This window comes from Giraffa tippelskirchi, chromosome 7 (genome assembly GCF_054371585.1).
Source record: "Giraffa tippelskirchi isolate mGirTip1 chromosome 7, T2T-mGirTip1v1.2.pri, whole genome shotgun sequence".
In the NCBI taxonomy this organism is placed as follows: Eukaryota; Metazoa; Chordata; class Mammalia; order Artiodactyla; family Giraffidae; genus Giraffa; species Giraffa tippelskirchi.
The window spans coordinates 123,344,357-123,358,996 of NC_137281.1; the positions used below are offsets into that span (position 1 = coordinate 123,344,357).

At 42.8% G+C, this 14,640-nt stretch overlaps 1 protein-coding gene, 2 long non-coding RNA genes and 1 other non-coding gene across 27 annotated transcripts in view; 2 read left to right on the forward strand and 2 right to left on the reverse strand.

The window, feature by feature from the left end:
• DUT (deoxyuridine triphosphatase) overlaps window positions 1-3,177 on the reverse strand; it is a 71,307-nt gene extending 68,130 nt beyond the window's left edge. For 6 of the 24 annotated variants that reach the window (XM_081508541.1, XM_081508543.1, XM_081508546.1 and 3 more), the window contains exons 1-2: window positions 2,484-3,076; window positions 1,807-1,945 (exon numbers count right to left, since the gene is read on the reverse strand). In XM_081508541.1, coding sequence (XP_081364667.1) covers window positions 1,807-1,945; window positions 2,484-2,706 — 362 coding nt within the window. In that variant the 5' untranslated portion in view covers window positions 2,707-3,076. Of the gene's footprint in view, window positions 1-1,806; window positions 1,946-2,336 lie in introns of all 24 variants that reach the window. The other 18 variants (XM_081508536.1, XM_081508539.1, XM_081508538.1 and 15 more) reach the window with 6 other exon arrangements.
• Window positions 2,384-14,640, forward strand: part of LOC145513130 (uncharacterized) — a 93,338-nt gene continuing 81,081 nt past the window's right edge. The window contains exon 1 of the long non-coding RNA XR_014059138.1: window positions 2,384-3,511. This is a non-coding gene — a long non-coding RNA (uncharacterized LOC145513130). The remainder of the gene's footprint in view (window positions 3,512-14,640) is intronic.
• On the reverse strand, window positions 4,266-13,453 carry LOC145513131 (uncharacterized). Its single transcript, XR_014059139.1, has 2 exons — window positions 12,961-13,453; window positions 4,266-5,936 (listed from the first exon to the last, which is right to left on the reverse strand). It is a non-coding gene; the product is annotated as an uncharacterized LOC145513131 (long non-coding RNA).
• LOC145515963 (small nucleolar RNA SNORA72) lies at window positions 7,483-7,614 on the forward strand. The gene has a single exon (XR_014061158.1). It is a non-coding gene; the product is annotated as a small nucleolar RNA SNORA72 (small nucleolar RNA).

The window sequence follows — 14,640 nt, forward strand, 5'->3', positions numbered from 1 at the left end:
TCCCAGGTACAGTTCTAACTGCTTTGTACAACTCATTTTATTCTCACAACAATCCTCTAAGCATAAGGGAAAATGCACAGAAGGGAAGGAGAAAAATGGGTGGGAAGCAACATAAATGAGGGGAGGGGTATGTTCAGCTGTGTTGCATCTGCTCTGGACTTGCTCGTTTACCAGGCTTACCAAGCGGTGGCTGTGCACTTCAAAGGCTGAGGGAGAGAGGTGACCACTGTGAACAGGTCCTAGAGACGGACACTACTGAGAAACTGACCCTCTAAGGTCCACCCACCAAATGCTGCTACTTTGCTATTACTGTAGCCCCCTCCTTGCTAAAAATTTAAGAGATTTTACAATAAGCAGAACTGGAAGTTACTTTGGAGCCCTTAATTAAGACTGGTAAAATGCTGCTATGTCTTTACTTCTATCAGTGGAATTTCCTCTCTTGAAATAGTTAAAACGCTAATTTACTGAAGAGATGAATTATGTCCATGTCAACATAGAAAGTCTTCTGTGCTTAATAGGAGGATGCTTATAAAGTACCCTAAATTAAGGTCTCTTCATAGACTCACAACAGTGCCCAGCTGTGGTGTAGTCAATCTACATCACCATTTTTATTCAAGAAATAAAGGACTGAATTGTACCCCATTCAGCTGCATCAGTCTTACCTCACTTTTTCCTTCTTTTCTCCCACTATCATCACATACCCCTCTCTTTTCTTTTCCTGTACTTACAACTTATACCAGTGGTTCTCACATTAGAATTACCTGGGATGCTTTAAAATAAATGCTAAGGCTTGGGAGTTAGTCATGTAATAAACACCGTCTCTCCTCCAATATCACTTTTCACCTACCTTAATGGTTTGAAGAGGTGGGGACAGTAGTCAAGGGGTTTAAAAAAAAAACAAAAAACATTGAATTCAGGGTCAAAAATCCTATTATATTCAAGCCCTTGGGCAATCAATTCATCTCTTCACAAACTCCCACACCTGTAAAAAGTAACACTCATCTACTTCAGGATTGCTGTATTAAATAAAATAGCACATGGGACAGCTTTTAGCATAGGTAAAAAACGCTGTACAAAAGAGAAGGTGGTAGTATTAACCAACATTTCTGCTTTTCATATTCAGACTTCTGGCAAGTCCTTGGGGGGAACTTAACTTACTAACCCTTAAAGCAAAAGCAACTTTCACTAATCTTTCCTGGGTATTTTATTACCTAAGAACCTCGGCTCCCGGCATGGCTTTTCTTTCTACTGACCACAGTACCACTCTCAGGCCACTACTTGAAGGCCAAAGTGGGCCTTCTTCCTCTCTACCTTCCACTTGGAAAGAGGATGCAAAAAATGTTGCAAAATAAAATAACACCTGGGCGGACGTTTATTGCTATTTACCATTCCACACATCTGCCCAAATTCGTATTGAATTTATGCTAAAGAGGAAAGCTAAAATTTTCAACATTAAAAAAAGGCAGGAGTTTCTTGGTGGTCCCGTGGTTAAGACTCCAGGCTACCACTGCAGGGGGGTGCAGATTCCATCCCGGGATGGTGAAACAGGATCTCACGTGCCACGCTGTGGGCCCCCACTCCCCCAAAAGGCAAAAACCCTATATAATGCAAAAAGCGTTTGTTTCTGCACTTTTCGATGACTGTTTCAAATTGTAGCAGCAAGCCGGCATGTAAGCTAACCTGAGAGCTCTGTTACTCGGGAACTGGGACTTCTCTGCGAGAGGTCCGGACGATTGGATAGAAGGCGAGCCTCCTGGCCCGGGCCGGCCTTCCTCCGGGGCGCGGGCAGACAGGGTGCCCACTCACCTGTACAGGTCGTAGCCCGCCGCGCGCGCGGACCCCTTGGTGGGGGCTGTGGCGTGCTCCGAGAGCCGGGCAAAGCGGAGCCGCATATCGCCCGCCTCCGTGGCCCGGGCTCGCTTGCTGGGGGAGACGACTTGTACCTCTTGAGACCAAGGCATGGCAGGGTAGAACGTGGGCACAAGAGGCAGCAGGGGAAACAAGAGAGCAACGGATGAGTTCCAAACTTCCCGCCAACTACGCCCCGCCCCCGGCCCCCCTCTCCCTCCCCGCTGGACCAACCCACAGTCCGTGCTGAGCAGGGAGATAGGACTCAAATTTGGGGCTGGAAATCTTTCTCAGAAGACAGATTTGGGAACGTAAAGCACGGAGCCTCTTAAAGCTTTGTGTACTCAGTGCCCAGATCCAAAACCAGTGGCAGCTTCTGTGGCCTTTCCCTCATCCCCAAATAGAAAACCATTCCTCTCCCCTGTGAGGGGATTCGAATGGACTGGCTCCCGCGCCGCTGAGGCCGCGCGGCCTCCCCCTTGCCCCACCATCCGAAGCCTGACAACTTCCTCTGGTCCAGCCTTTCCTCCGGCTCACTGTGCAGCGCGGTGTTGGGCGCGCGGGCCGCTGGCCGGGCTCCCTGCCTACCCCCCGCCTTGGAAAGCTTGTGCTTCCAGCCTGGGCCCCGACATTACTGGCGCCGCGGCCACCTCGGCTCAGATTGCGGCCGCTGGAGAGCAGCCGGAGCGCCGGGAGCAGCACGGATCCCCGCGGGGTGGGGTCCAGGGGCGGGCCTGGCCGGGAGAGCCCCGCGGCCTCCGCCCCGGGCCGTGCGCGGCGCGCGCTGTTAAACACCGAGCGGAGCAAAGACGGAAAGAAGTGGTAGCCGAGCACTGGGCGAGGGCAGAGGGAAGTCATCTGCCCGAGTTTGGGCGCAGCTTGGCGCCGCTCGTGCAGGCGCGCGCCAGCCCAATGACCTCGGAAGCAGTAACTGCCGCCGTCTGACGAGGGGCGCACGGAGGCGGCGCCTCGACAGCCCTCCGGCTGGCGGCAGGCCCTCCCGGGAAGCTGCGCACTCGGCGTCTCGAATCTCGAGGCCGCCTCCGGCCGCCTTTGCCTCGCCCGCTCCCTCTATCCAACCCACTCCAGTGTTCTTGCCTGGAGAATCCCAGCGACGGGGGAGCCTGGTGGGCTGCCGTCTGTGGGGTCGCACAGAGTCGGACACGACTGAAGCGACTTAGCAGCAACAGCAGCAACAGCTCCCTCTATCGACTCGCACCTTTCCTCTGGCGCCGGTTTTCCGGGGTCCCGGCCCTGCGCTCTGACGGTTTACCTGGGGTGGCGCCGCTCGCGGCCATGACTCGCCAGGTTCCAATCTCAGGGCACCCCACTCCCCCCACCCCCAGCAGAAGGAACGGAACCGCATCACGATGCCCGTGACGGCCACTGCGCTCAGTGCTGCGTCCTAGGCGATGGGCAAGGCAGCGAGTTCAATTTCCTTACAACACAGAGTGCAAGATGGGATTGTTGTTTATTCTCACAGGGGCTGGGGATACCAGAGTCTTGAGGATACCACGGGGACATCTCGGTTGAAATCTTAGCACTCTTGGATGACCCCACAGGAGCACAGAGGAGAACCACTGTGGCTGTGACTCTGATTCGAACAAAGGTCCTGGGCCACGCTGGTGTAATTTACAATGGGGATGAGTAAATAACTTTTCAGGTAATTGTAAATTGATTTTTCTAGGGTTCAGGTATCTTCGCTTATGTCTGGAACTGACGGTAAAGTCTCAATGCATTTTGTCAAAAGAAATACAAACCTATAGGGCACTTAAGAAAATGACAAAAATGTTAGGGTATTGTTGGGGAAGTTTTCAGACTTCATTGCTTTGCCTTTTTTTACAACCCCCACCTTTGTCGGGAGCCGCGATAGGCATTACTGACAAAAGGGAGGCACGGCCCCAACCCCCTCTCCTCATCCGGCAGGCACGGTCCCGGGATGAAGGAGTTAGGTCTTGTGATTCTGACTTGTCCTTTCCTTCCTCCGGTTGAGTTGGCTGGAAAGAATGTTATAATGCATAAAGTTAACTATTGACATTTGTTCAAGGATCTTTACAAAGACTGCTCCAGGATGAGCACATAGGCTGCAGCTTGAGACCATGGGAAACACTGTTATCTGAAACCAGCCTGTAACGGGAATGTTTATGGCAAAACAAGTTTGCTGAGTTTAGGGGTTAGGAATAATTAAGAATAGTTAGAAGCTAAAACTTTAAGGTATGTTGTAGTGTTGGCATATTTTACTATAGCTTATAGAAACTAGGTATTTTAGAGATACTAATAGCTAAAAGCCTTCTTAGGAGATGATGAGCTTAAGTTACTAGGGGATAACAGGATTTAAATCGATAAGAAATAAACTGACGAATGTAATATACAGCCCAGAGACAAACTTGAGTTACAATGTTATCACAAGGACACTTAAAGAGGGAACTCTGAAGGACAACAAAGATTTATGGAGACAGTAAATATGGGTGAGGGGAAACTGAAGATGTCATACCTCTGACCTAATGCTTTTGTAAAAGTATAAAAGAAAACCTGATGCTTAAAATAAACATGCAGCCCAGTGCTTTGAGCGAGAGACTGCATCATTTTCTCCGCTGAGATGCAGTCCAAATGAGTGAGAGGCTGCATCATTCACCGACCCGTTCATCCCTTCAGGGCGATTCCCTGGCTGTCGGGGCTGGACTCCAGCACACCTTTTTAGTCTCTTACTGGCTCTTCCTCTTAAATGTTGGAATTCCTCTGGAAGAGATTATGGGTTGTGCTGTATATAGTCTTCTCCCATGGCTTCAAATATCTATACTCTGAGGACTTACCAAATTTATACCTATAGCAACGTGATCTAGGACTTCTTCAACAGCCTCTAGAGCCATCATCTGACTCACCTCTGTTGCTCAGGGCCACAGTTTCTAGACAGTTTCTAGACACTTTCCTGCCTGCAAGTCTGTACACATCTTTCCTTGGTTCATGCCATTTCAAGTCTCACTCATCTGAGAAAGACCTACCCTGATAAACAACTAAAGTAGTTACCCTTTTTACCCCTCACCACCATTCTAGCACACTTTTTTTTTTCTAGTCACACAACTTCTTGCTACAGGTTGTGTCTCTTCTATGTATTTATTTTCTCATTCATTGTCTATTTGCTGTAGTGGACATAAGCTGCATGAGGGCAGGGACCAAATGTGTCTTCATTCACCATTGTATTCCTGGGGCCTGGCTTAGTGCCTGGCTCAAAGTGTTGCTTGAGAACTATTTGATATATGAATGAGTGAATGAGAGATAAGAGATCTCATTCATTATATGAATGAATGATAAGAGATCTCAGGTTCCACCCAGACCCTTCATATAATCACTTATCAAAGTCTTATGATTTTTCTATTTTTTCCATTCTTTTAATTTTTAATCAAAAGGTTTTTTTCTCTATATAATGCTTTTTCAAACCTACAATGAACAACATCAATCCCTTCCCAGTCCCTCCGTGAATACCCACTCCCAGCTCTCACTCCTCAGGGGCAATACTTTCAACTATTTTTTTTTTGACTCTTTCTATTGGAATTTACCTCCCTACCTGTTCCTAAATTATACGTTGCAATTTAAATGGCATAGAAATTACCTTGTGGATTAGAGTAGTTGAGGATTAAGTCTTTTAACCTCCTCTCCACTGCTTTCTGTTCATAGTTTTGTAGTGATCTTCTGTATAAGTCAGCAGTTAGTATTTACATTATCATGGCTATGTAAATACTGACTGTGGGGACAATAAATGATTATTTCCTTTTTTTACACCTGTCACCCTCAAGTTAATAATTGCCTTGTTTTTCTATCTTTTTACTGGTGATGGTGTTTTTGCTTCACCCACTGCTTCTTTATTGCAAGTGTTCCAGAGGATTCTATACCTCAAACATCTATCACTTCAAATGAAACACTGAGGTGTAAATCTCCAATTAGTTCTAATTTTCCTTCCCTCACTCTATTTTCTTCCTCTGATCTGCGCAAATGATCTAGTCTTGCTGAATAGCTGACATCCTAGGACTTCACTTTGTGTCTTGGTCTTATGGATCTGGACTTCCCTGGTGGCTCAGAGGTTAAAGCGTCTGCCTCCAATGCGGGAGACCTGGGTTCGATCCCTGGGTCAGGAAGATCCTCTGGAGAAGGAAATGGCAAACCACTCCGGTATTCTTGCCTGGAGAATCCCATGGACGGAGGAGCCTGGTAGGCTACGGTCCACGGGGTCGCAAAGAGTCGGACACGACTGAGCGACTTCCCTTCCCTTCCTTATGGATCTAGTATGTTCTTAGTTTACTTCCTCATTTTGCTGAAATACTTTCTCTAGTAATTTTCTAAGAAAGTTTGGATTAAAGGTAGATTGAGTCCTTGCATATACTAAAATATAGTAACTGTAATGTTTCCCTTTACCCAGGCCCACACAAAAATCTCACTTCATTCATGAAACTTCCTTAGAGCCGGTAATAAACCTTCCTTATCTTTTATAACACTTACCGTATCATTCATTAGCCATATACTCCTATTGTGCAATTATCTCAAGTACATGCATTTTATCTTTCACATTAGTTAGAGTCATAAACTTTTATGAATCCTTCAAAGTACCTACTATGGTGTTTCACACAAAAATGATTTGTTTGGCTCCTTATAATACCTAGCACCAAGGAAGTATTCAGCTATTTCTTCTGTTAATGTGGAGACTGAAAGTTTTATTAATGTCACTTTCCATCTAAGTTTATTTTAGATTGAAAAGAGAAAAGGGCATAATCCAACTGAAAAAGAGTAACAGGTTAGGGATCTGAACCACCAAGCATTTGAAGAATATTCCTTATGACAACTGAAATATAATTTTATATAAAATTATATATACCTTAAATTCAGGATACTACAGTAAAGAACTAGATATATTCTAGCCATAGTTTATTTCATGCCATATGTTTATCAGGATATAATTATCTTATCAGTCATGGTGATGATTTACTTGAGTCTTGTGCCAACGTGAACCTACTGAGGATGCAAGTCTGTACTCTATAAACAAAGTTGTCCTTTCTATCTTTGCTATCTTAGGGATTTTTCACTTTTTAACAAGGACATACATGGTGATTACTTTATATTTCAGGTATATTCTAAGTGTTTTATAAATATTAAGTCATTTAATTGCAACAACCAGAGAAAACAAGTGCTGTTACTATCCCCATTTTATGGATGGGGAAATCAAAGCACAGAGAGGTCAAATAATTTGCCTAAAACCACATAGCTCACAACCAGAAAGAGACAGCTAGGATTCAACTTCAGGTAGTCTGACTTCAGAGACCTTACACTTAGCCACTCTCTAGGTTTATGTATGCCTAATGAGACTAGGACAACTCTTCCTAATACTGAGCCTGGCTGTGTTCTCCAGGTCTGGGAAAGACTTGTGTAAAAAATTAGCCAGGCGTTCTTAGTGTCACAATTGATTGTGCCCACCTTATTGAAACATTTCTTCACCAAGCCACACTCTGGTTTTCTTCCCACTTTGCCTACTGTCTTCTCAATCTTTTTGTATCCTCTTCTCTTTTCAACCTTTTCTCTTGCTCAAGATAAAAAGCCTTAGAGTCTTTCTTCCTCTTTCAGATCTTTCCTTAATCTAAAAATAGTCTGCAAATATTCTCGCTGTTCTGATTTCATAATAAGCGGGGCAGGCTAAACATTCGCTATATTAAAACCATGCATGTGTTCCCAGATCTACTTCTTTTTCTAAGTCTGGTTTTATAAATGCTGGTGATAAACCAAGTCTGATTTATATGATGCATCTTGTGTGTGAAATGTCGGTGACTCTAGGTATCTGATCAATCTTGAGAAACGGTAGCACAGCTAGTGTGACAATGTTTGAAGATAACCATTGCTAGTTTGATGATTGCCAGTTGCCATTAAATGAATTGTAAAATTTTAAAAAATAGTCTTCATCTAAGCACTACCTAATGCTTTACCCTATTTGATTTTTCTTCATAGCACAATACTATATGAAATTATGTACACATTTCACATGTATGTTTCTTCTACTAGCATGTAAGTTCCATAATGGGTTTAAATCTATCTTAATTTGGGTTCCTTTAAAATACTCCATTTTCTTTTTACCCCTTCTTGCCGCCTTTTAAATTTTATTATTAATTTTGTTTAAATTAATTTAATTATTTTATTATTTCAGTTTTACTCTCTGATTCTGTTGTTTTAGATAAATTAAAACATGCATGCTTAATCCATCATATTTGAAGATCTAAAACAAAATTATTATCTTTCTCCTGGATAACATAGGGAACTTAGAATGCTTTAACTCCATTAATTTTTTTTTGGCATACATGCTATTATTGTCTAGTATTTTAAATGCATCTTTTCTTGAAACCTAATAAGCATTATTATTACTGCTTTTTACAGTCATTTAAAAAAATATTTGTCCATACTTTCATCACTTTCTTTGCTTTTCTTTCTGCATCTCACACATCCTCTCAAATCTTAGTCTCAGATTACCATCCTTTTGCTCAAACTTTCCATGGAGAGATTCTTCAGTAGGTGAACTTTCTCAGTTTGTGTTAATTTAAACAAAACTCTTGAACTCTTCTTCAGGGGTAGTGCATTCTCTGACAATTATTCGGGAATGGAAGAGGTGAGAATATTAATGTGAAAGTATCATAATGCCCCATAACTGCACAATTCTATAGCTGAATTTAGAACATCTGATTGTGGACCAAAATAGCTCATTTATCATGCCACACTTCACCTTGGCTAGAAATACGTGCAAGCCAAAAAATAACAGAAGCCATACTTTGGGTTATGGTACCAGAATTTACAACTTCTCCTTTATTTCAAGCCCAGAGTGTTTTTCATTTAGGACAAGAACCAGTTAGCCTGAAGATGGTGAGTTGTAGCCTATCTTTTGTAAAAGGGGAATTGGAATAAAGGAGATGGAAAAGAACCAGTATACAGCCAGATCAGTTTCAGTAAAAAGTATATGTGGCTCAGTGGTGAAGAATCCGCCTGCAACACAGTAGACACCAGTTTGATCCCTAGTTCAGGAAGACCAACTGGAGAAGGAAATGGCAATCTACTCCAGTATTTTTGCCTGAAAAATTCCATGGACAGAGGAGCCTGGCAGGCTACAGTCCATGGAGTTGCAAAAAAGTCGGACATGACTCAGCAGCTAAACAACAACATATGTATAACTATCTAGAAATTCATTCTTTTAAAATTGTTTGGTCCCTAATGCTATCAAGAGGACTCCTGGAATGTCTTTTGTTCCCCTGGGAGTATCTATTTGAAAACACTAAACTACCATATAGCTTGTGAAACCCACAAGACTGTTCCTACAAGGCTCTTGGGAAGAACGCAAAGATCAGAAAAATATATATAGCCTTTCAATTTCATAAAATCAGCACATGGATCTTAAGTATGTAAGTAGCTCAGAAGATTGACACTAAAGTGAGTGACTGTTAAGAAATAGTAAGGAACTAGCCAATAGTCAACAAAAGCATTTATTGCTACAAAACTACTTTGGACTGACTCACAAATTACTACCACAAAAGTTCAAGGGAATCAGAATAGTTAACGTACAAACTCAGAACTATGCACTGAGTTCTCGCTATACACTGAGTACACAATCTGTTAATTAACATAAGCATGAAAAGCTGACTCTGAATTATGCCATTGTGTGTAGGAGTACCAGAAGGTGAAATTTCTGTGATTACAGCTCAGAGAAGGACTATTGTTATTTCATTTTAAAGCATCATCAACTTTTCAGGAAGCAAATAAAACAGATGGCTTAAGAGCAGGGTACACATGAGAATCGGTTAAAAAGCTTGGTCAAATGCACATGTCCAAATTCCACTGCACACTGACTAAGAATCTCCAGGGTGATTCTTGTTGCCCACACTTGGTTAGGGACCACTGCTTTAGGGAATTTATTTCTAGAAAATCTGTTGCAGTCAAGACTTGCTGGAAAGAATTTCTTCACATTTAACCAACATTACAAATTTTACCAAAACCACTGTACTCTGGATCATTTTAATAGAGATTCCATTACCTTACATATAGAGGCAGGTCCTAGGTCTTTGTTCTTAATGATAAATTTGTAGTATAATTTTACTAAGAAAATTTGCAGACCAGGCATCATTCAGAATATCTGCTTGTTTCATTCAGAATATCTGCTTGTTTCTTGGTTAAGCCATATAAAGGCCATTAAAACTGGTCACAAAAAGTGCCCCACCAACAGTTAGATAGGACTGAAACTTACTTAAAAGTCTGAAACTTACTGTAGAATGTAAAATGAAAGTTTAACCAATAAGAAACTTGATATATTTGACAATTTTGATTGCAAGATTAGGCCAAGAGGAAAGGGTTAGAGGAAGGTGGATTATATGGACTAAACTGGACAGGTGTCTGAGAACTAAGTCAGCTCTAGACTTGCACTGTCTCTCTTGGCTCACGTGATCGCTTTCAAATCATGTCCCCCTCTTTCATCTTTGAAGAGCACCTGATTGCACTGGGCAATTAGCTATATAATATATTGTCATGTAACCATCCCTGCTCACTAGCCCCTGGTTCAGAAATTAGTTGTATTGTCCGTTCTGGCTGGAGCAGCAGAACCAATTTCAGCCCAGCACACTGACTGGTTTTATCAGCAGGGCAATGTAACTGATCAACATTGCAAGATTTTATAAACCAACCAGTATATTGCTATTGTTCAACATGTTTGGTGATGAAGCCCCGGGAAAATTCTGCTGATCAATCTCTCCAAGGAATCTTTTCGAGTCATTTTCAGCAGTATTCACTAACCTTCAACTTTGAATTCTGGCAGGTCCAGAAGAGGCACTTCAGACCTTCTGATATTTTTAGGAGCTTAGTTTGAAAACTAAGCTTACTCCTTGGAAGAAAAGTTATGACTAACCTAGACAGCATATTAAAAAGCAGAGATATTACTTTGCCAACAAAGGTCCGTCTAGTCAAGGCTATAGTTTTTCCAGTAGTCATGTATGGATGTGAGAGTTGGACTATAAAGAAAGCTGAGTGCCAAAGAATTGATGCTTTTGAACTGTGGTGTTGGAGAAGATTCTTGAGAGTCCCTAGGACTGCAAGGAGATCCAACCAGTCCCTCCTAAAGGAAATCAGTCCTGAAAGTTCATTGGAAGGACTGATGTTGAAGGTGAAACTCCAATACTTTGGCCACCTGATGCAAAGAGCTGACTCATTTGAAAAGACCCTGATGCTGGGAAAGATTGAAGGCAGGAGGAGAAGGGGACCACAGAGGATGTTGTCCTCTGGATGGTATCACTGACTCAGTGGACATGAGTTTGAGTAAACTCCAGGAGCTGGTGATGGACAGGGAGGCCTGGCATACTGCATGCAGTCCATGGGGTTGCAAAGAGTCAGACACGACTGAACAAATGAACTGAACAGAGTTTGAAAAGATTGCCATTTGTAGACCCTTGAACAGGGAAGTAATGATAGTTGACAAGAGTTTGGTGAGTAAGAATTACTATGATGACCTAGATAGATATTTGAGAGGCTGAAGAAATTGAAAATTTTCTATTGTGTTAATCCAAGCTTGAGGTGATGAAGACTGTATAAGTTTTTACATTGCTGCTATAACAAATAACCACAGCAAATTACCTCAGTGGCTTAAACAATACAAATTTATTATCTTCAGTTCTTTAGTTCGGAAGTCTCGCATGGGTCTTACAAGGCTAAAATCAAAGTGTTGGCAAGGTTGCAATACTTTTTAGAAGCTCTAAGAGGAAACCCATTTCCTTGCCTTTTCTAGCTTCCAGAAGCTGAGCGCATTCCCTGCCTTGTGACCTCCATCCTCCATCTTTAAAAACAGCAACAGCAGGTTACTCTTTATGCTGCTATATCCCTAGTTCTCTGATCATAGTTGGGAAAGTTTCTCCACTTTTAAGGACTCAAGTGGTTAGACTGGACCCACCCAGATAATCTAGGATAATTCCTCTATCTCAGAGTTAGTAATCTTAATGACATCTGCCAAGTCCCTTTTACCATATAAGGTAATACATGCATTTTCCAGGGGTCAAAGCGTAGATGTCATTGGAGGCCATTACTATGTTTATCATAAACACCTAGAATGGATATTTTAGATGATCAATAGGACTTCCTGTTTAGCTGGGTTGATAGCCCAAAGAGTCAATTTGGTAGGCTTCCCAGGTGGCGCAGTGGTAAAAGAATCCACCTGCCACTGCAAGAGACACAAGAGACGTGGGTTCAATCCCTGGGTCGGGAAGATCTGGAGCAGAAAATGGCAACCCACTCCAGTATTCTTGCCTGGAAAACTCCATGGACAGAGGAGCCTGGCGAATTATAGTCCATGGGGTCACAAACAGTTGGATATGAATGAGCACAGTAGCAGCAGTCAATTTGGTATGGAAGTATGGTGGAAGAGGTAGAAGAAGATCAAGTATTAGTCGTTCGGGTAACTTCACCCCTTTTCAACCAGTCTAAGACATATGAAAGTCTGTCTGCCTGCTGCCTTTAAGGGGAACCACCTGGTTGTGCAAGCATGGGTGTCTTGTGGAAGCTTCCAGATCTGAGATCAATAGGCCTTACAAAAGCAGGCCAGTTTTTTCCCCAAATGTTCCCAGGAATGGGATTAATTTTTCACCTTCTCTGAGAGCACTGGTGCCTCTGCCATCGACACCCGGTTGCCAGAAACCATCTGCCTCCTTTTTCTCCTCTTCCCTCACACGGGCCCAGTCTTGGTCAGGCTTACTTCCTGGATGGAGCACATGGAAGGGCGCAGGGTATGGAGAATGACTGCGGATTTAGAAATCGATGCTGGGGCCGCACTGGAATTGGTGTATGAGTGGAGAACCAACGGGGCACTTGATTTGGGTGGATGCGAATGCTGTGGCCATCATTCTGAGTAGAATGTGAGCACCACAGTCTTTCTGTAACACTGAGGGTGGCTCCAGGAAAAAGTGAAGTGAAGTCGCTCAGTCGTGTCCAACTCTTTGCTACCCCATGGACTGTAGTCTACCAGACTCCGCCATCCATGGGAATTTTCCAGGCAAGAATACTGGAGTGGGCTGCCATTTCCTTCTCCAGGATATCTTCCCAACCCAGGGATTGAACCCGGGTCTCCCGCATTGTAGGTAGACGCTTTACCATCTGAGCCACCAAAAGGGGTGCCTAGTTAAGACACTACCTCAGACAGTTCTGATCTCTTTATTTCTCAGTCTTGTTGGTTGCACCTGATTTCCTCCATGACATTAAACAACTGTTGTATGATTTTTCTGTTGGTAGCACACAATTTTTCCAAATTAAAAAAAAAGACAGGAACAAAAAGGTTATGCTTTTCATCTGCATCTGTGTAAACAAGCCCAGTAATTACCATAACTCAAATTGCTGCTGAAACTCTCCATGTTTTAATGTGCACACGGTTGCTCTTGCTACTAAATCTCTGCATATATCCTGGGAAGTTAATCCTGAATTAGGAAACAGAAAAACTGATTAAAATAAAACTGGGCCAAGTCCATGATTTTTATATTCATAAGATTCAAAATTTCTGTGAGGAAATGTGCAATGCAAATTGAACTATCTTCCAGAGTAATAATAAAAAAAGAAACCAAAACAATGGTAAAATATGGGCATCCATGCAGAGAGATGTATTGAACTAGGTTTGCTGTGGTTTGGCTGATTATAATTTAATATTCTATCCCTCTGAACCAACCTTTCTAACTTGGCTGCAGAAACTCAGTTCTCTTCAATATGAAGTGAATATTATCTAGTTTTGATGTGGCCATATTTCCTCAAATTCTACACTTTTATCAAAAGAGGTTTTTCACTGAACATTGTTGGTACTCACAAGTGTTCTTCTAATCGCTGTCTTTCCTAATTGCCTTTAGGACAAAAGAGCAGTTGTACATGTTCAAAGAAAAGACAGAAGGGTGAAAGTTCACTGTTTTTGTGCCTATTGGCATTGGGTAAGTGAAACTGAGTATTAAGGAAATAATGTAGAAAATTCAGGTCTCCATGTTTTCTTTTAATGTTTAATCACTAAGTCAGATCTAACTCTTTTTAAGACTCCATAGACTGTAGCCTGCCAGGCTCGTCTGTCCATGGAATTTTCCAGGCAAAAATACTGAAGTGGGTTGCCATTTCTTCCTCCAGGGGATCTTCTTGACCTAGGGATCGAGCCCACATCTCCTGCATTGGCAGGTGGGTTCTTTACCACTGAGCCACCAGGGAAGCCCTTTCTTTTAATGAATTGGGCTAATTTTCAGGTCTCTACTACGTATCTTTCTTTATTCCTTCTGTATCCAGTCTTATCCCTCTCTATCCTGCTTTCTGCCTGGGGAGGCTGACCTGTAGGGACTTCATCAATGAGCTCTCTTGCTCTCTGGCGGCTTGCATTTGGGTTTGGCAATAGAGAACCCCAGCAGGAGGTCAGAGGTAGAGGGGAGGGTAAGGTCAGAGTTCCCTCTGGGTGGCTATGTCCTTCCACTACAGACGGCCGCTCTTGTCATGGCTGCCCTTTCTCCAGACTCTGGAAACTGCTTTCTCTCCCTTTCCCTTCAGGCCTGGCACTATTATAAGCTTCAGGGTACTGTACTCCCCTGTGTGGTTTTGGTTTCCCATATCTTGCGAAACCTTTATAAATACCCGTTTGGTAAACACTCCTCAAATTTTTCCAACTTGATTGAACTCTGTTTCATATTTCAACCCTTACAGAGACAGAATCTGATTCACCTAATGCTGTATCTAGATTCTTCTCACATCCTGGGGGCCACCAACATCTCTTACCAGAACTAC